The sequence below is a fragment of the Lottia gigantea genome (genome assembly GCF_000327385.1).
Source record: "Lottia gigantea unplaced genomic scaffold LOTGIsca_30, whole genome shotgun sequence".
Taxonomy (NCBI): domain Eukaryota; kingdom Metazoa; phylum Mollusca; class Gastropoda; family Lottiidae; genus Lottia; species Lottia gigantea.
In genome coordinates this window covers 2,315,772-2,337,990 of record NW_008708987.1, presented here as the reverse complement: position 1 = coordinate 2,337,990, position 22,219 = coordinate 2,315,772, and the positions used below count along the sequence as shown (strand labels likewise).

General features: G+C 36.0%; 1 protein-coding gene across 1 annotated transcript in view; it reads right to left on the bottom strand.

Annotated features, from left to right (window-relative positions):
- The window catches only part of LOTGIDRAFT_161733 (hypothetical protein), a gene marked incomplete at both ends in the record, with an annotated part of 34,243 nt that overhangs the window by 10,498 nt on the left and 1,526 nt on the right, over positions 1-22,219 (bottom strand). The window contains 16 exons of the mRNA XM_009057566.1: positions 354-562; positions 3,733-3,971; positions 6,056-6,181; positions 7,209-8,321; positions 8,465-8,639; positions 9,482-9,585; positions 10,480-10,692; positions 11,096-11,251; positions 13,976-14,153; positions 16,229-16,455; positions 17,761-18,062; positions 18,369-18,700; positions 18,861-19,138; positions 20,777-20,914; positions 21,308-21,452; positions 21,815-21,899. Of these exons, the coding sequence (XP_009055814.1) occupies positions 354-562; positions 3,733-3,971; positions 6,056-6,181; positions 7,209-8,321; positions 8,465-8,639; positions 9,482-9,585; positions 10,480-10,692; positions 11,096-11,251; positions 13,976-14,153; positions 16,229-16,455; positions 17,761-18,062; positions 18,369-18,700; positions 18,861-19,138; positions 20,777-20,914; positions 21,308-21,452; positions 21,815-21,899 (4,020 nt within the window). The remainder of the gene's footprint in view (positions 1-353; positions 563-3,732; positions 3,972-6,055; positions 6,182-7,208; positions 8,322-8,464; positions 8,640-9,481; positions 9,586-10,479; positions 10,693-11,095; positions 11,252-13,975; positions 14,154-16,228; positions 16,456-17,760; positions 18,063-18,368; positions 18,701-18,860; positions 19,139-20,776; positions 20,915-21,307; positions 21,453-21,814; positions 21,900-22,219) is intronic.

The following is a 22,219-nucleotide window of genomic DNA, read 5'->3' as shown; positions in this document are numbered from 1 at the left end:
CTCCCCCCCCCCCCCCCTATCCTTTACTTCCCCTCCTCTTCTTTCTCTCCTCTTCTTTCCCCGACCCCCCCCCCCTCCTCTCCCCTTATCCTTTACTTCCCCACCTTTACTTCCCCTCCTTTACTTCCCTCCTTTCTTTCCCTCCTCTCCTTTCCTTCATCCCTTTTCCCCCACCCCCTTCTTTCCCTCTACTCCTTTCCCTCCTCTTCTTTCCCCACTCTCCTTTACTTCCCCTCCTTTCTTTCCCCCCATCTCCTTTCCCTATTTCCTCCCCTCCTCTCCTTCCCCCTCTCCTTCCCTCATCCAATTATGATACCAACTGCAATTAATAAAATATTGACTAAAGAGCTTACGAACGGAATATAGTTTCAATATCAGAACCGACTTTGCAGAGACCTAGGCAGTCACTTTTTGAATCTATCAATTGTAATGAGACATCAAAATCTTCGTTAATGGTTAATTCAAACGATTTATCAAAAGCTGTGATGGTAACACTATCAACGTCTTTTTCTATCTTACATGAGCCACTTTCCACTGAATTTGCTAACAGATTATTATTAACCTAAAAATAGAATTGATAAACATTCATACTTGATTCGATAAATAAACCTGTTATCTCACGTCATCTTGGCTGCGTTCTACAAAAAATCTTACGATAAAAATTCGTAAGTGTAGATGTTGAATATCACTTTAAGAAATACCATACGTAAGTCAAATATAACTTGCCAGGCAAGGTAACATACGCCCACTACCAGCTGTCAGAAATGATAACAAAATATTTAGTGGCTTAATAATGAATTTTCAAATAATCTTAATATCATCTATAAGTCAAGGCAAAAACCTGAAACAGTTCATAAACTTAACATCAAATTCAAACATGAACAATGTTTCATCATTGTACACACAAGGGCAATAACTCTGAAACGGTTCATCCAATTGTTACTACGTTGGAACTTGATCGAGATCTCATTAATATATACATGCATACCAAGTTTCATCAAGATCAGATAAAAACTGTAGTCTCTATTTTGCCTACAAGCCAAATATGAGGTGTTTTTACTACGTCAAGTGCAATAACTCTGAAACCGTTCATCCGATTATTATTAATTTCGAACTTGACCGATATCTCATCAATACATACATACATACCAAGTTTCAGCAAGATCAGATAAAAACTGTAGCCTCTATCGCGCCTAAAACGCAAATTTGACACGTTTTTTCTAAGTCAAGGGCAATAACTCAGAAACCATTCATCCGATAATTACGAATTTCGAACTTGACCGAGATCTCACCAATATATACATGCATACCAAGTTTCAGCAAGATCAGATAAAAACTGTAGTCTCTATCGCGCCTACAAGCCAAATTTGACGAGTTTTTACTAAGTCAAGGGCAATAACTCTGAAACCGGTCATCCGACAATTACCAATTGCGCACTTGACCGAGATCTCATCAATATATACATGCATACCAAGTTTCATTCAGATTGGATAAAAACTGTAGCCTCTATCACGCCTACAAGAAATGTGAACGGACGGACGGACCGACGGACGACGGCAATATACGTCCACATTTCCATGTGGGCGTACAAAAATTGATCGTAAGATTTTTTTGAAACAAGGCCCTTATTCCTAAATAGAACTTAAGGATTGATTCAGCCTAGAAAGTATTATATCTTAAACATCCGTTGCAGTCTCAATGATTCAAATTGTGAAAGTCAAATTATCAAAAGATCTAAGAACGCCCACCAGCAGCTGTGATAGCAAATCATTGTTTGTAGCCTCTAGAGTGAGCATGAGCTAATTGTCTACAGACGGACGGATGACAATATGCTTCCAACCTACGTATGGGCATATACAAATCAAAAGAATCCATAAAGAATTAATTGTTGATTAAAGAGTGAGCACTATATGGCCAAAAGAGTGAATACACTAAGTATTCCTGAAAATCGATAGGGATCATCTTCATAATGACATTGACCTACAAAATAAAAAGCACAAGAATCTGTAAAGAATTGTATCCTGTAGAGTAAGCACGAGTTGCACTATATAGCTAATAGAGCGAAAACGCTAAGTCGAAGACGATATTTGGGTGTAAATTATCAGATCATCACCAAAATCGATACTGATCATCTTCATAATGACATTGACCCTGTAGCATGTAGAGTGAGCAGGTGCCAAATGTAAACGGACCCATGGACAAACGGATCGCCAGGGTGATTACAATACACGCCCAAAATATATTTGTGGGTGTATAAAAACTATGCGAAGACAGCCAATCAGAGTCCTAGACAGAAAGTCTGTAAGCCACAATGTTTTCAGTCTGTCTGTCGAGGGTTGGGATTGGCTGGTGTACAATCCAATCAAATCACTGCAATTTAAAAACGTTCGTGATACAAAACAGGTAAATAGAAAAGGCGACTTTAATCTTATAAGCTGTATTTTTTTTTTTTGTATTTAGCTGTGGACAAATTTATCTTAATTTTATCAAATCAGTCAGTTTATTTGAATTTGTAACATTTTCTCAGCATCAAAGGGAAGTTTGTAATGCATTTGATTTCAAAATAACGAGAGGTCATCAGAAGCGTATCTGTAAAATGCCTGATGTTTGTAAAAAGATAACTTGCCAGGCAAGGTAACATACGCCCACTACCAGCTGTAAGAAATTATAACCAAGTTTTAAGAGGTTTTATAATGAATTTTGATAAATCTTAAAAATACTTTTAAGTCAAGGCAAAACTTCAAATTAGTTACAATCAAATTCAAACATGAACAAGGTCTCATCAATATACACACGGTCAATAACTGCAAAAATTTGATGTGTTTTTAGCAAGTCAACGGCAATTACTCTGAAACCGTTCATCCGATTGTTACCAATTTCAAACTTGAATGAGAACCATCATATATACATGCAAACCAAGTTTCATCAAGATCGAGAACAAACTGTAGCCTATATTGTGCCTACAAGCAAAAGTTGACGCGTTTTTACTAAGTCAAGAGCAATAACTCTGAAACCGCTCATCTGATTATTACCAATTTTGAACTTGACCGAAATCTCATCAGTATATAAATGCACACCAAGTTTCATAAAGATCAAATAGAAACTGTAGCCGCTATCGCGCAAGAAATGTGAATGAACGGACGGACAGACCGACGGACAGGGGCGACGACAATATACGTCATTTGCATGTGGGCATATAAAAATGAGAGGTGTCTCTCCATGTCTCTCCGAAGGGTAGAAGCGTCTTAATGAAGGTAGTATGCGATATGCCTTGCAGAAGCCAAGATGGCCTGAGATGAAAATTTTGAGCATTTTTAAGGCTTATTTATCAAAAAATATCATTCACAGGTCTGAGGGGAGACGTCGCCTAACTCCTTAATACACAACTAGTACTCACAGTAAAAGCTACTGAACAGTAAAGGGACAGACTCAGCATCCGTTTGATCAATCAAACCTTAGTCTCAAAAACGGGGTTTATTCCATCTAAGCCAATCAGCAATGCATCGTGTCCAAACCAGGCCCCCATTCGTCATAATATTATAAGACCATGCCACAATCCGTATTTGGGATACGATGATCAGTAATAGTGTTCACACCTCACCTTCGAAATCTTAGCCTTCAAATCTATGGGTATCAACAATTATATGAATCGGAAAGTTGAAATGGCGACATGTTTACAGGGTTGACTATTTAAAGGATTTCTTTAACAACTTTTCGATCAAGTCTACCTACCATAATGTTGTTAATTGGTAGGATCGAAGATGTTTCGACTAGATCAATCTCACTACAAATTCCTTTTAGAGACAGAGTCTTCAGGTTGTCGGCTGTTTTTGAAACAAAAATGATCAAATCTAGACATTTTAATAATGATAATTTACACTGTCCTGTAGGTTTGGCGAAAGGCGTCGAGGCAAATGTTGTCAGCTTAAATGTGTCAGGATTTGTCACTTCCACAGTACAGGTAGACGTCTCTGAAAATGAGAAAAGAGTTTTAGGTTTTTTTGTTTCTGCACATTGTTAGACAAGATATCGGTGATTTTCAACCTAGGTATAATTACTAATAACTGAGGGTAAAGAGGCGCTTTTAGTTTAGGATAAATTTTGACAATTATGATTAAAGTTGTTCTATTTAGTCAGGTTTTACCATATTAAAAAAGATTGCAAAGAAAACCACGGGCAATTACAAATAAAAACGCCAAAGAAAAACGTCCGACACATATCATCACTGCACACTTTAACTAAACATCTCACTGTGAAATCATCGAGCGCACGACTATGAGTGTAGAGTAGGGGTCTAGCCTGAGGTATCCACCTTTATTCAGTAGCAAAAAAAGCAAGTCGTAAATCAAGATAATTTTCATTGTGCTCACAAAAGAGAAAGACGTACACACATAATAATTTCACTAAAAACAATAGCAATAGTTTGGTATTTAGGGGTAATAAGGTCAATACGAAGTAATAAGGTCAATACGAAGTAATAAGGCCAATACGAAGTAATAAGGCCAATACGAAGTAATAAGGCCAATACGAAGTAATAAGGTCAATACGAAGTAATAAGGCCAATACGAAGTAATAAGGTCAATACGAAGTAATAAGGACAATACGAAGTAATAAGGCCAATACGAAGTAATAAGGTCAATACGAAGTAATAAGGCCAATACGAAGTAATAAGGCCAATACGAAGTAATAAGGACAATACGAAGTAATAAGGCCAATACGAAGTAATAAGGCCAATACGAAGTAATAAGGTCAATACGAAGTAATAAGGCCAATACGAAGTAATAAGGCCAATACGAAGTAATAAGGACAATACGAAGTAATAAGGCCAATACGAAGTAATAAGGTCAATACGAAGTAATAAGGCCAATACGAAGTAATAAGGCCAATACGAAGTAATAAGGCCAATACGAAGTAATAAGGCCAATACGAAGTAATAAGGACAATACGAAGTAATAAGGACAATACGAAGTAATAAGGACAATACGAAGTAATAAGGTCAATACGAAGTAATAAGGCCAATACGAAGTAATAAGGCCAATACGAAGTAATAAGGACAATACGAAGTAATAAGGACAATTAAAGTTAATACCAATAAAATAGAAGTAAGACCAAACCAAAATGATTTTGGGGCCTATATTATAGACCTAAAAAAACACATGTTTCCGAAGCAATCAAAGCAATTGCGGTATGAATATTCAAGAATTTCCCCTACTTGATTGTCTAGATTGTTCAAAAACCAAAATATAAACTTCCAAATGCATTTTGACTTGTCAAGTAAAGTAAGTTTTTCGTTAGTTTACTCTACACTTTGAATTTGACGTTTCTCGAGTGAAATAATTATTTGAAGAGATAGAACTGCAGGATGACGTAGGGCCTGTAACGAGCTGGCTCGGTTACCTGGGTAGGATTTTTTGTCTCTATATGAACGACGACTGGCAATTATTCTGATTATATGGTATGAAGGTTACATCATAACAAAAATCGTGCCTTAATGTAATATCAGGAAAATGCTGATGGTGTGCACACTGATTGTCTGTGTCATATTCTCCGTCAACAACAAGAACGGCTCATGCTTAAACATGATATGCACCCAAAAATGCACAGAAAATCAGTGTGCACACCATCAGTATTTTCCTGCTATTACATTAAGGCAGATTCTTTTTTATTTATTTTGGTGATGTAATCTCCAGCCCGTGTTCAAAAATTCCAACCCAGGTTACCGAGCCAAACCGGGCTGGCCCGTTACAAATAAACAGGCCTGGATTAAGCCAATGATTCCACTGAGGAGCAGCGATGGCTCAGTAATACTTTCATTTCATTTTTTTTGTGATTTCACTAAAAGCCATAATTCAATTGAGTATTTTCTCTCTCAAACCGTTGTCAGGCGTAATTGTGATTGTGATTCCAGATTCCAAATGGATACGGATAATAAATCAAGATATTCGACAAGAAAAATCCAGTTCACAGAATACGCTTGTAAAAGAAATGGGTCCTTTTCTATCTATTTTTTGTCTGTGGTACAGTGGTTGTTTTCTCTGATCAGGGTATATCTTACCTTCACAAACTCCATTTATGAAAAGTTGACCATCGTCACAGACACACCTAAACGCTCCATATTCATCTTCACAATTTTCTTTATTTCCACAAACTAAATTACCAAATTCTTCACATTCGTTAACATCTAAAATGAAATGAAGTCATGGTATTATATGTTCCTTTTCAGCACTTAATTGAGCTAGAGGGAATTGAGATTTACTCACCATTTCATTTTACGTCAAATATTAACTTACATAATACATATAATCTTAAAAACAATTTGTTTTCATTGTTTTATTTCTTACCTCACCATGTTACATTGTAAATGTTTATATGTGTTATGTTATTTTCTGTATTTTTATTCTTTCTGTAATCTTGTATATAATTTGTATCTAATGGGAAAACAAAGTATTTACATTTTTATATTGTTTGATTGGCTGTATTTGCTGGCGTACTATCCAATCAAATGGTTTCATTCCCTGATACAAGAAAGGTGGCTATTCGCTCAAGGTATAAGACGAAGTTTGTAATAGCTTGACATAGTGAAGATGTGATACAAGAAAGGTTTAAAAGGAAAATTGTGATAGTAGTAGCGAAGCAGATCATGCTTACTCTTTTCGAAACACCTGATGGTTCTTCTCTTTAGAGGAGTCCACTACTATACAACATTTACTCTCGATTTTGCCATTCTTTGGACAAGATTTTGATTAACGGATTAATAGCTAGTGAAGATGTGATACAAGAAAGGTGGCTATTCGCTCAAGGTATAAGGAGAATTTTGAAATAACTTGACAGTGAGAAGAAGAAGCTTGATATTGTGAAGATGAAGTTTGTAATAGCTTGACATTGACAGGAAGAAGTTTGTAATAGCTTGACATTGTGAAGATGAGTAAAGGTATAAGATGGAGTTTGTTATAGCTTGACATTGTGAAGATGAAGTTTGTAATAGCTTGACATTGTGAAGATGAAGTTTGTAATTGCTTGACATTGTGAAGATGAAGTTTGTAAAAGCTTGACATTGTGAAGATGAAGTTTGTAATAGCTTGACATTGTGAAGATGAAGTTTGTAATAGCTTGACATTGTGAAGGCGAAGTTTGTAATAGCTTGACATTAAGAAGAAGAAGTTTGTATTAGCTTGACATTGTGAAGGTGAAGTTAGTAATAACTTGACATTGTGAAGAAGGAGTTTGTAATAGCTTGACATTATGAAGATGAAGTTTGTAATAGCTTGACATTGACAGGAAGAAGTTTGTAATAGCTTGACATTGTGAAGATGAAGTTTGTAATAGCATGACATTGTAAAGATGAAGTTTGTAATAGCTTGACATTGTGAAGAAGAAGTTTGTAATAGCTTGACATTGAGGGAAAGAAGTTTGTAATAGCTTGACATAGTGAAGATGAAGTTTGTAATAGCTTGACATTGAGGGAAAGAAGTTTGTAATAGCTTGACATAGTGAAGATGAAGTTTGTAATAGCTTGACATTGTGAAGATGAAGTTTGTTATAGCTTGACATTGTGAAGATGAAGTTTGTAATAGCTTGACTTTGTGAAGGTGAAGTTTGTAATAACTTGACATTGTGAAGGCGAAGTTTGTAATAGCGTGACATTAAGAAGAAGAAGTTTGTATTAGCTTGACATTGTGAAGGTGAAGTTTGTAATAACTTGACATTGTGAAGAAGGAGTTTGTAATAGCTTGACATTGACAGGAAGAAGTTTGTAATAGCTTGACATTGTGAAGATGAAGTTTGTAATAGCATGACATTGTAAAGATGAAGTTTGTAATAGCTTGACATTGTGAAGAAGAAGTTTGTAATAGCTTGACATTGAGGGAAAGAAGTTTGTAATAGCTTGACATAGTGAAGATGAAGTTTGTAATAGCTTGACATTGAGGGAAAGAAGTTTGTAATAGCTTGACATAGTGAAGATGAAGTTTGTAATAGCTTGACATTGTGAAGATGAAGTTTGTTATAGCTTGACATTGTGAAGATGAAGTTTGTAATAGCTTGACTTTGTGAAGGTGAAGTTTGTAATAACTTGACATTGTGAAGGCGAAGTTTGTAATAGCGTGACATTAAGAAGAAGAAGTTTGTATTAGCTTGACATTGTGAAGGTGAAGTTTGTAATAACTTGACATTGTGAAGAAGGAGTTTGTAATAGCTTGACATTGTGAAGATGAAGTTTGTAATAGCTTGACATTGATAGGAAGAAGTTTGTAATAGCTTGACATTTGTGAAGATGGCTATAACCATGCGAAGTAATATTCCGAATTTATTCAAATTAAAAACTAAAAAAACAAATCATTGTGTCAAAATTCTGATGAACAATGATTCGGAATTCCCTTTTTCTACATTACGAAATAATCGTACAATCATCGGTGTGGCTTCAGAATGATTTTTTTGTTTGAGATACAAATAAAATGGTACATACTTGGTTGACATTTCCCTTTAACAGTATGATCTGGACAAGATACGCCATCGGCCTTGGCACAATCCAACAATTTGCCCTCATCGGTTGCTCCACATGTTACTGAATCAGTAGAGGTCACTTCAGCTCCATTAGCGAAACACTTAATATCCACTGGGTTTGAACATATGCAAGTAGGCTAAAAAATATTAAAATGATGAAATCAATGGAGTTTTACGTCCTACTTTTCTGCACCATGTGGGCTAATGAGGACGGGCAACGTCATGCAAGGTGCAATGAGTGAAATTTTGCCAGGACAGCGGCATTAGCCTGCTCTTTTTCGATTTCGAACTTTCGAGGGATCTCTTGCCTGCAACACTGACAAAGGGAAACGAGGTTGAAAAATCCTTAGATATTATCTCGCCTATGCCGGGATTGAACCCTGGACTCTCAGGTTAGTGCGCAAGCGTCTAACTTAGCCATAGCGGCTATATAAATCTCCTATTCGAGATTGAGATAACAATTATTAATGATGTCACGTGATTTTCAAACATGCCCATCAAAACGCTAGCATGTAGTCTTGTTTTGTTATTATCAGTGGCGGTTCTAAGAATCATTCAGTGAGAGGTCTGAGTAAGTGCGACAGAATTAGCAAGGGGGAACACCAGGTAATTTTTCCTTTCATTCAATGAAGTTTTAAAGTGGGGGACGAAGCTGAGTCAGCCTAAATTCACCCCCTCCCCCCGCACAACCGCAATATGTATCCACAAACACACAAAAGTCGTGAACAATAAATGGCAGCCTCAATTGTATGTTTGTTAATATCCCTCATACAATACTATATGGATAAGCGTGTATTAATTGAAGGGGTGTGGCTTAAACAACAATGAGTTTCGTGTCTTTATACCATTGCTGACAAATTTACACAGGTACTTGTGGGTATGATAGGCTTTGACGAAGCATTTGAGATTTTGAAGATCGTCACCCTGTCTAAATGTACCTGTGCTCTAAAATATAAACAAAGCTACAAAAATTTCTTACGTTTGCCATTTGAATTCCGATGACTGTTTCCAATTCGTTACCATCATCATCTGGTTGGGCACCACTACATTCTTCAGTTGTTACAGTCTTCGCTTTGTCTGGGTCTGTCATTCACAAATTAATACAAAGAAGTCACAAAATAAAATGTAAAAAACAAAAATGGAAACGTTGTGATAAATTTCCTGTTTCCTTTTTTACGTTTTATTGTGACCCATTTTCATTTTTGGGTGAAAAAATGGATTAATGTCATTTTGAGCTAGATTTGAAAATGTGAATAAGAAATTTGTTTCGTTTCACATTTAAAATAGTAAGAAATGTGTCTTTAACATATCTGAAAGTTTTAACTAAAAAGATCCAGCCGTTAATTTTTAAACGCCAAAAATATTTTAAAAACCTTATGTAAGGGTTTTATGTTCTGATGAAACCCTGTATGTAAAAATTGATAATTTTTCGGGAGAACAAAAAACTTTCCCATATTTGAGTTTGTCGTGATAAAACCTCCTATCAACACAACTTTTAGCGAATGCATTTTTTACACTTTTTCAGAAATTTTTAAATGAATTTTTTAACAGAAATGTGAATGATGCTACATCAAAATGCTTAATTATTTATTATTTAACATATTTTATTGAAATACTCAAAAGGATTGGATACAAGTATCAAGAACTTAGGAAAAATCCTCTCTTGGAAATAATCAAGAAGATACATAGATATACATAGTATACTTTAAAAATATTTTCAGGTATAATTTATTACGTGTTTAATAATGAAAACTTTTTTTTACAGATAAGCGGAATGTCCCTTGAAATTTAACAATATTTATTTTGGCGCATTGAGTAGGCCTATGTGCGGTAGGGCGGTTGACTTTAAAAAACCACCGATCATAACCGTAATGGTGTTACAATTTATTGCTTAAATAAACCATTTAATCAGCTTGAATCGAAACTACTCATATTCTACATCAAAAGTAATGAAAATGGATAATAAATATTACTTACACGCTTCGCAAATGACTTGATATCTAATGGTATCGCTGAAACAACTCGAGTGAATGAAGCTTCTCGTGTTAGGCTCAAATCGGACACAATTGTTTTCGACTGCTGTTGCTTGAACGGCACCGGGCAGTTTGTAATTTTCATACCCAGCTTGATCAAATTTAGCTGCAGTTGTAGGGTCTGCTTTGAGACCAGCAACCCAAAATATTGGCAAATCTAAATCAAACGAAAATTTAAAACGCATTGAATAATAGAAACATCAGAATTGTGAAATATAGGTTCCAAAGATCCCGTCTTTCTGCTGGTTGAAGTCCGAACCTATTTACAAGGATAGTAACCGCTTCATCACCGAGATATAAAATATATATTATGCAGTGGATAGAAATGATTTCCAGCTCACATACGGTAAGTATTACATATTTTTTAACAGCCCATTTGATTGGTTGAATAGTATGTGACTAGAACAGGAGATGCATAACAATGTCGTCAGATCGTGGAATTGCCCTTCGAAAATGAAATGAAACATTTAGATTTCCTTTGAAAGAGAATGAGAAAAATACAAAAAACTAAGCATCTTTTAAGAGAATTATGGATAACAAATATATAAATTCCAGCTCACCGTTGAAAACACCTAAGTTCTTATCTCCTAGATTAAGGAGATGCCCCCCTAAAGCGTTACATAATCGAACGGCCTCTCTCCATGTCTTTCTTTTGCCTGTGACATAAACACATTTGTTTTCCAATTCAATGAACGGAAATGAACACTCTCCCTGGGCTGCAATGAAACATAAAGAAATACAGAAGAATAAGATATAAATTACTTTATTCTATTCTAATTCGCATTCTCATACGAGCCAGGTTGTTACATGGATTTAACCAACGGACGTAGTTCACGGCCATTTTGACTCACTTCCGATAAAAGTTACAACATTTCAACTAAGTCATCAAATCATATATAACGACATTGACATCGATTTCCTTAAAGCAACTACTGAAAGTATTGTGCCAGCCATAACACTCTTGTTTAATGTTATTTTCATTTTCCGGAATCGTGGTCCAAATGTCTGATAACACTTAATTTTAAGAAAGGGTCTAAATCTGACAAAGATAATTATAGGGCAATTGCTTTACTTGATAGTCTTGGTACAATTTACACTGCCGTGTTAAATAATAGTTTAATACACTGGTCTGAGTACCCACATCAATATGAAGAGGCCCAAGCAGGGTATGGGGTTGGATACTCCACTGTAGGTCACATTTTCAGTCTACATGGACTCAAAGATATCGCTCGCGCCCTAAAGGCAGAATCTATAGCCTATTCGTTGATTTTTCAAAAGCTTTCGATTCTGTAAATACTCATTTCAAAAGGCATACAAGGAAAAATGTATACCACATTAAGGTCCATGTATAAAACCGTTTTGTCAAGCTCGGAAACTCTATCACGCCATTCTTTCAATGCAATAGAGGTGTACGTCAAGGCTGTATAATTAGTCCAATTTTATTTTGTTTTTACATAAATGAACTCATTTATATGCTAGAAAACAGAGAAAACATAAGTGTCATTTTAACTGTTCAAATGAAATGAAATGAAATGAATGGAGTTTTACGTCCTACTCTTCTGCACCTTGTGGGCTAATGAAGACGGTTTAACTGTTCAAGAGGTTAACCACATTTTACTTCTGCTGTATGCTGGCGACCTGTCTTTATTGGCAGATACAGTCGGAGAGCTTCAAAGGAAGATGATTGTCCTTGAACAGTTTTGTCAGAAATTGAATTTAATGTCAATACGGACAAGACAAAAGTCATTGTTTTCCGTAATGGTGGTCCATTGCGCAAAAATGAAAAACAGCACTTTAAATGCGAACAATTGTGCACTGTGAGGTATTACAATTATCTTTGTCTATGTTTCTCATCGAGACTGGTCTGGTCGAAATGCCTAAGTGACCATGCAGCTAAAGCAGAAAAAGCACTCATTCCCATTAAGGGATTAGTTATTAAAACTGGACATCCATCCAACATTAACATTAACATATGGAGCTCAATTCTGGGCATTCATAAAAGTAGCACCAATTTAGGGGCTTTAGACGAATGTGGCCGCTCCCCTTTAAGTATATTTTATATGTCACTATGTATTAAGTACTGGTGTAAGTTGGTAAACATGCCTTTGACAAGATATCCAGCCTAACTAAATACAGACAATTCAAGGTCAACATAAATTTAAAGTCCTACTTGACTTCTAACATAAGCTATCATCAGAAAAGAAATATAACTAAATTGAGGCTAAATCTGTTTCCATTAGCTATGAACCTTTTTAGAAGGAAGCAATGTAATGACCCTAAATGTTTGTTATGTGACTCCGATTGTGAGGACATGGTCCATTTCATGCTAATCTGTGATGCATTAGAAGACATAAGCAAAATCTACATTCCACAAATGTACCTAGATAAGAGAAAATTTTCAAAAAATTTACAATTTAACAAATGATAGTATTTTAAGCTCAATCTCAAGATATATTGATCAAGCTTTTGGGGATAGAAAAAATTCTTAACTCTAGTGTCTAAATGTATCACTCTATTTCCAAGTGTATAGTGTTTCAGCCTAATTATATAATCTGCAATGGCTATGTAACAGTCTTTTTCAAGACTACAAGTGTGTTGTCAGTGTTTTGACATCAAAACCTTTACTTCTTAGCCTGCAATGGCTATACTATAGTCTTTTTTAAGACTCAGAGAGTGATCAGAGTCTTCGGATTATTCTCAATTTACTTCATAACCGGTAATGGCTATGCAAAAGAACATGAACTCTGCCCACTTGTTCGTTCACTGTATGCCTATTATAACATAATGTATTCATTGTTTAAGATACCACGCCTTCCATCATAGTCGCTCTTATAAACAGTGTAATTATTACAAATGTATGGAATAGTAGATATACCTACTTTCTTTAAGTATTTCAAAGAGCATGTGCGTCCATGTTCAAGCTAAGTACAAACCACTGTGATAATTGTAATTTATAATTTATATTTTTGTAACTATGGCTTCGGCCAACATTACTTGTATAAAGAATTACTATATAAAGATTTTGAAATGGCTTTCAATATGATTTGAATACCAAGTTAAAATATTATAACCTTTTTAAAAATGCGAATTAAGTCGAGGAAAAGATTCAAAATAAACTGTGGGTCGGTGTTAGTTCTATGTATGAACCATACGTAGTTTCGCATGTAATTTGGCTCCTGTCCCCGATTACAGCAAGGTGAACTGCAATCTATCTGGGTAACCGGAAATTCACATACACCAATAATTATTCCCCATCAACAGTTTTCTCAAGTCATGGTTTTTGTCATGATGCGTCACTTTCAAACTGTTTTCAGTCGGAAAGTGAAATTTGAGGCGGTAGTTTGCTCGGAGGTAAGTTGTAAATGTTGAAATAAGATACAATGAGAACACGTATATTTAGGTATTCCCGACGAAAAAAAATCTAAAATTTTTTTACTTACATACACACTTGCCGTTTGCGTCCAATTCAAAATGGTCATTGCAAACAACCTTAGTACGACTATCAACAACTTTACATTCAGCATTAGGATCAAGTGTAACAGCTTCGATGTCTGTGGTTTTTCCGTTGGCACATCTAATTTTTTGAGAACAATCTCCATTTAGCGCTTCCTCACCGGACTAAAATCAATCGATTGAAATTTTTTTTTTAAAAAAGATAACTTGCCTGGCAACGACAACTACTAGCAGTTTTTATTTTAAACAATAATATTTGCAGTACAGTAACAATACCAGTGTGAAATATCAACCTTCGGTCATACAGAGCGTTTACAAGCTAAAAAAAACTCATACTAAATATTTTTCTGAACAAGGGCAATAACTCATACTTCAAGTCTTGAATAGATATTATACTAGTCTGAAACTAGCTGACTCTTACCTAGTCTCGAATAGATATTATACTAGTCTGAATCTAGCTGACTCTTACCTAGTCCCTGATAGTTATTATACTAGTCTGAATCTTGCTGACTCTTATACCTAGCCTCTGATAGTTATTATACTAGTCTAAAACTAGCTGACTCTTACCTAGTCTCTGATAGATACTATACTAGTCTGAATCTAGCTGACCCTTACCTAGTCCCTGATAGTTATCATACTAGTCTAAAACTAGCTGACTCTTACCTAGTCTCTGATAGATACTATACTAGTCTGAATCTAGCTGACTCTTACCTAGTCTCTGATAGATATTATACTAGTCTGAAACTAACTGACTCTTACCTAGTCTCTGATAGATATTATACTAGTCTGAATCTAGCTGACTCTTGCCTAGTCTCTGATATATATTATACTAGTCTAAAACTAGCTGAGTCTTACCTAGTCCCTGATAGTTATCATACTAGTCTAAAACTAGCTGACTCTTACCTAGTCTCTGATAGTTATTATACTAGTCTGAATCTAGCTGACTCTTACCTAGTCTCTGATAGATATTATACTAGTCTAAAACTAGCTGACTCTTACCTAGTCTCTGATAGTTATTATACTAGTCTGAAACTAACTGACTCTCACCTAGTCTCTGATAGATATTATACTAGTCTAAAACTTGCTGACCTAGTCTCTGATAGATATTATACTAGTCTAAAACTTACTGACTCTTACCTAGTCTCTGGTAAATATTATGCTAATCTGATACTAACTGACTCTTACCTAGTCTCTGATAGATATTATACTAGTCTAAAACTTGCTGACCTAGTCTCTGATAGATATTATACTAGTCTAAAACTTGCTGACCTAGTCTCTGATAGTTATTATACAAGTCTGAAACTAGCTGACTCTTACCTAGTCTCTGATAGTTATTATACTAGTCTGAAACTAACTGACTCTCACCTAGTCTCTGATAGATATTATACTAGTCTAAAACTAGCTGACTCTTACCTAGTCTCTGATAGTTATTATACTAGTCTGAAACTAACTGACTCTCACCTAGTCTCTGATAGATATTATACTAGTCTAAAACTTGCTGACCTAGTCTCTGATAGATATTATACTAGTCTAAAACTTGCTGACCTAGTCTCTGATAGTTATTATACAAGTCTGAAACTAGCTGACTCTTACCTAGTCTCTGATAGTTATTATACTAGTCTGAAACTAACTGACTCTCACCTAGTCTCTGATAGATATTATACTAGCTCTAAAACTTGCTGACCTAGTCTCTGATAGATATTATCCTAGTCTAAAACTTGCTGACCTAGTCTCTGATAGATATTATACTACTCTAAAACTTGCTGACCTAGTCTCTGATAGTTATTATACAAGTCTGAAACTAGCTGACTCTTACCTAGTCTCTGATAGTTATTATACTAGTCTGAAACTAACTGACTCTCACCTAGTCTCTGATAGATATTATACTAGTCTAAAACTTGCTGACCTAGTCTCTGATAGATATTATACTAGTCTAAAACTTGCTGACCTAGTCTCTGATAGATATTATACTAGTCTAAAACTTGCTGACCTAGTCTCTGATAGATATTATACTAGTCTAAAACTTGCTGACCTAGTCTCTGATAGATATTATACTAGTCTAAAACTTGCTGACCTAGTCTCTGATAGATATTATACAAGTTTGAGCTTATTAACTCCAGACGTTTAAAGACAAAAGACGGTTCAATCAAAAATGACATTTATGTCATTAGTCCTTAAAAAAACCTTTACATGGCAGTGAGGAGTATAACTCGAACTTCTGAATATTGTTGGTTACTTACCTGAAGCTTGAAGAATGCGTTTCCTGCACCTGCTACGGTGATTGGTACATCACAGCTACACATGCTTACTGAGACACAATCTGTGCCTTTTCGTCTGAAAGGATTTTTACAGACACACCTGTCTTTGGCTTCGCCGTCACAACTGTCCAAAATACTCCTCTCTTGTCCACACTCTACATCACATTTGGCATTCAATTTCGGTGTCTCCTTTGGACCACAATTTAGAGCTTTGTAAAATAAAATTGATTAGAAATATAAGTAAAAAGGTTACATTAAAACACCTAGATGTACAAATACTACGTCTGACTTTATTACATACTACGTTTCGAAACACTGAAGGTTACGTCATCAAATATGATAGCTTGCCAGACAATACAATATACACCCACTGGAAGCCTTGATTTTGAATAAAGTTATTAAGCAGTACTCATTAGTATAAAATAGTTTTGTCAAAATCCGGACTTTTAGTGATTATGAGATAAAAAATTAAATACGTTTTCAAGAACAAGGGTGATAACTCAGTTTAAGTCAAAATCCTTCAAGATCTGTGCCTTCTAGAGTGTTTACGAGTTAAAAATTGCACAATTTTCAAAAACAAGGGCAATAACTTATACTAGGTACTTTTCGCTTTTTTCCGTTTTTTGATAGGGTTCATCCTCGGGTCCTTACAAATACTCACGCCAAGTTTCCTCAAAAATCCGTCAAGATCTGTGCCTTCTAGAGTGTTTACGAATAATTTGGACGGACTGACGGACAGGCATATTCTATACATACGCCCCCCATTTCATGAAACATAATTATAATGAGAAAAAGTTGAAACCTCAGACAAAATATGACAAACACACCCACAAAGCGTTATTCTGACAAAATATTTGCGATGAGGCCGTGGTCACACATAGGCTACGTACTTTAAACCATGATTTTAAGATGGTTACCGTGGCAGCTAAATTGAAATGAAAAAATTTCAAGATAGATTTATCAAAGATTAAGGGCGTGCAAAACACTCCCCCACCCCCCTTACAAGAATGACGTTGTAGAATATTCTTACCGTAAGATTTACGTCGTACCTGTTGTTAGTATTGCGAAAAGTGAAAACATAAGTTAAAGATAGCATGCCAGGCAAGGTAAAATACGCCCACTGGCAGCTTTGATTTTGAGTAAAAATATTTGGCGGTACAGTAACAATCACCATTATGAAATATTCAACCTTCAGTCATACATTTCTTTTGAACTTTCTGGGTGATATTGAAAAATATTAATATTACCAAGTTTTGTAAAATCCGACAAGAAAGTGCCTTAAGTGTTTAAGAGCTAAACATTAAAAGCGTTTTCAAGAACATGGTCAATAACACAAAAAATACAAAATATTTTTCGATTTTCAATAGGGTTCATGCCTGGGTGATAACAAATAGTCACAGCAAGTTTGGTCAAAATTCGCAAAGACGGGCATGGGTGACGCCAATATACGACCCCGCCCCCCATTTCATTTGGGGGTATAAAAATGCAGTATGAAATATCAATTGACCACTTACAACAAAAATCATCAGTTCTCCATTCCAGTGTAGTACCCGTAGCTTTAAATAACTTCGAGGCGTAACCTTCAACTGCGTCACAAATAATCTCATCTGCTTTGCTCTCTTCTGCACACGAATCAAAGGCACACGATTCGATATCTTCTTCGGGATTAAATTTTTTAGCTTGGTCTTCAGAAAGAACGATTTCGGACTTTAAGTCTTCCAACAATGTCCTGATCTTACCGCACCTTTCGGGTGCTCTATAGAAAGCGTCTTTTTCAACCGAACATCCCTCGGTTGGTTTATCTACTTTCTTACATCTGTAAATATCATCATTAAGAAGTTCGTTAAAGCTCTTTAGTAAACCACTAGACTGGTGTACAATATTGTTTGTGAAATTCAAAATAATATTTGATTTAGTAGGATATAAACTCTATATGCTTCGGATATTTCTATAATATGTCTTATTAGGCATTTAATTCTTCAAAACTTTTATAGAATGTTTGATTCAATAGGTTAAAGACATCTTAGTCGTTCGTGCTTTTTTTAATTATTTATGCAATACCTCGAAACGTGTGTGATCCGTTTGATCCGAGAAATGAAATTTAGAGGATTAAAACGCTTACTTTGGATCAGCGGGGTCATTAACCTGCCAACTATTTCCATAATCCAGAGCTGATCTGGGGTTGAACACTTTGTTCCTTTTACTTTTAAATACAGGCACAAATGCCTCCTTGGTATCCCCTAGTTCGTAAGAGTAGCTTCCATCAGCACCAATATCACCACAAATTCCACATAATTTACCTTGGTAGCCATCTGGGGCGTAGACATAAATCCTAGAACGTCCATCAAAAACAACTTTTAAGTCGAAGTCAGTCATTAAGGTACTCTGTTTACCGGATACCGCCACATCAAAATTTGAAAATCTTTGGCTATCAGCAATACGGTTACCGTTTACCTGAAATCAAAAGTAAACGTTATTTGTTTAAGTTATTGTAGGAACGCAGGTAGTTGTGGGAACGCAGGTTATTGCAGGAACACAACCTTCTAACAGGGCCCATTTAAAAGAATTTCAGTGAACATTTGTTAAGCCTATTTCGGAAATATATTATACTTACTTTCATTATTCCTTTTCGTTCCATACGAATGACATCTTTTTCAACAGAGTCTCCGCCTGTTTTGAAAATAGTAGTTTCACACCACGTGGTACATGTCACATCTTTATTTGGTTTGCCACATTTGGTGTTTTTACATTCCACTCTCCAGACTTTTTGGTTGGATTGAATAGCTTTACATACACCACTGATAAGGTATTTACATTTACCCATGAAATCGATCTTATGCCCAAAATATGTTAGGCAATGGGGATCTCCGGAGCAGGAGCATTCGTTACGTGCTGAAAAGTAAAATGATAAAACTGTAGTGCTCGTACATGAAAAAAATTTGGAAATAGCGCTAAGTTTATAATTCGAACGATGCTCAAGGATGACTCTTTGTAATTCTCTACCTCAGACAACTGATCTATTTCAGCCTGTATCCCTACTAAAGTTTGACAAGTATAGATCTTCAGACAACTGATCTATATCAGCCCGTGTCCCTACTGAAGTTTTACAAGTAGAAATCTTCAGACAACTGATCTATATCAGCCTGTATCCCTACTGAAGTTTGACAAGTAGAGATCTTCAGACAACTGATCTATATCAGCCCGTGTCCCTACTGAAGTTTGACTAGTAGAGATCTTCAGACAACTGATCTATATCAGCCTGTATCACTACTGAAGTTTGACTAGTAGAGATCTTCAGACAACTGATCTATATCAGCCTGTATCCCTACTGAAGTTTGACAAGTAGAGATCTTCAGACAACTGATCTATATCAGCCTGTATCCCTACTGAAGTTTGACAAGTAGAGATCTTCAGACAACTGATCTATATCAGCCTGTATCCCTACTGAAGTTTTACAAGTAGAGATCTTCAGACAACTGATCTATATCAGCCTGTATCCCTACTGAAGTTTGACAAGTAGAGATCTTCAGACAACTGATCTATATCAGCCTGTATCCCTACTGAAGTTTGACAAGTAGAGATCTTCAGACAACTGATCTATATCAGCCTGTATCCCTATTGAAGTTTGACAAGTAGAGATCTTCAGACAACTGATCTATATCAGCCTATATCCCTACTGAAGTTGGACAAGTAGAGATCTTCAGACAACTGATCTATGTCAGCCTGTATCCCGACTGAAGTTTGACAAGTAGAGATCTTCAGACAACTATCTATATCAGCCTGTATCCCTACTGAAGTTGGACAAGTAGAGATAATCAGACAACTGATCTATATCAGCCTGTATCCCTACTGAAGATGGACAAGTAGAGATCTTCAGACCACTGATCTATATCAGCCTGTATCCCTACTGAAGTTGGACAAGTAGAGATCTTCAGACAACTGATCTATATCAGCCTGTATCTCTACTGAAGTTTGACAAGTAGAGATCTTCAGACAACTGATCTTTTTCAGCCTGTATCCCTACTGAAGTTTGACAAGTAGAGATCTTCAGACAACTGATCTATATCAGCCTGTATCCCTACTGAAGTTTGACAAGTAGAGATCTTCAGACAACTGATCTATTTCAGCCTGTATCCCTACTGAAGTTTGACAAGTAGAAATCTTCAGACACCTGATCTATTTCAGACTGTATCCCTACTGAAGTTTGACAAGTAGACATCTTCAGACAACTGATCTATTTCAGCCTGTATCCCTACTGAAGTTTTACAAGTAGAGATCTTCAGACAACTGATCTATATCAGCCTGTATCCCTACTGAAGTTTGACAAGTAGAAATCTTCAGATAACTGATCTATATCAGCCTGTCTCCCTACTGAAGTTGGACAAGTAGTGGTCCTCAGAATATTTCTATATCGCTCTACAATTGATATATTGAGCACAATGACATTATGTTTTTTGTTATTACCAACTATGGTAATGTCGATAATGTATTATTTCCAAATAAGGTATTTCTTAAAAACTTTTTACTCACATTTACATATTCCTTTCCTTTTTATCAATTCGCTACCTGGAGGACATTTACATATAAAATGACCAAAGGTATTTGAACACTGTTTACCCCCAGAGCAAGCATTAGTGCCAGTTTCTTCGGGTGCGCATTCATCAACATCTGCAAAAGGAATTAAACCATTTTTACTATTTACATTTGAAACTGATATGTGTTTAAAGATCTAAATATTTGATAGCAACAACGACCCCCACCCCCACCCCCCTTTCCACCAGCCCCACCTCTTACAAACCAACATCATAAGTCTTTCGGACAGCTGTTGAAAAGCATTTGGGAAATAAAAATCCTTATTAGGCGATACATACCGTAAAATAAAGTAGCAAATGAACTATTCATATATATATAATATTCTAGTGTAGTGGCTCCGAACATTTGGATTTGTTGGCCAGATGTTCTAGCCAGATTGTCTCTAGCCAGATTGTCTCTAGCCAGACCTACTGTAGCCAGACTGTCTCTAGCCAGACGGTCTTTAGCCAGGCTCTCTCAAGTACTTACCTTTAGGGCATGTAAAGAAAACTGAGTAACGTGTTATACAGGCACCTCTACACTTAAAACCTCTTTTAAGGTCAACTGTAATTACATCCCCCGCCTTCTCTGGTGGTTCGAAAGTTATCTTGGAAGGATTTTTGCATACAGTTGGCTAAATAGAAAAGGTACTTGTTAACTTCAGTCCATGGTCGTACAATGTCATTTAAATACATCTTCACACTAAGCTATTACGAAAACTTGGTACTTATACTGCAATAGCCACCTTTCTTGTATAACGGACGCTAACGAATGCAGCCAGACAATTCCGAATCTCCAAATCTCGGCAAATGGCCAAATGGAGAATAACAGTGGTATAGTAGTATAGTCAATCAAAGAGAAGCACCTATTTTGAACGAGTAAGCATGGTCTGCTTCGAGCACCTGTATTCTGCCGTAACTATAGGACATTTATTTCAAGTAACCGCTGTCATAACTCCATCCTGAGGATAATATAAAAGTTATACGCTACACTTACTTCCTTGGCTATAGCTTGTTCCACAGTAAGGGATAATCTACCGGGCCGTCGGATGGGTTTCACTGGTTTCGATTTGCCGGAAGGTCTTTTGGAGAATTTAATTGGATCTAGAAATTTTAACAAAAATGTACATGGTTACGTTTTAGAAACCAGAAATAAACAAAAGAAGGTTTACACAAGGTTAGACATCGTTATGGATGCTGTGAATTATGTGCATATGGAACAGATAGTAAACTGTCATAAAGATGATGGAAAGGAGCATTGCAAGCATTGCTATGACTGTAAACAATGGAGCAAAATTGATCAATGCTTCTGCCTTCTTCAGGGGACCACAGACATCCTGTCACTCATTTCCCGCTAAAGACACCGGTAAGTCTCAAAAGAGTTTCAATGGGTAGAATGACA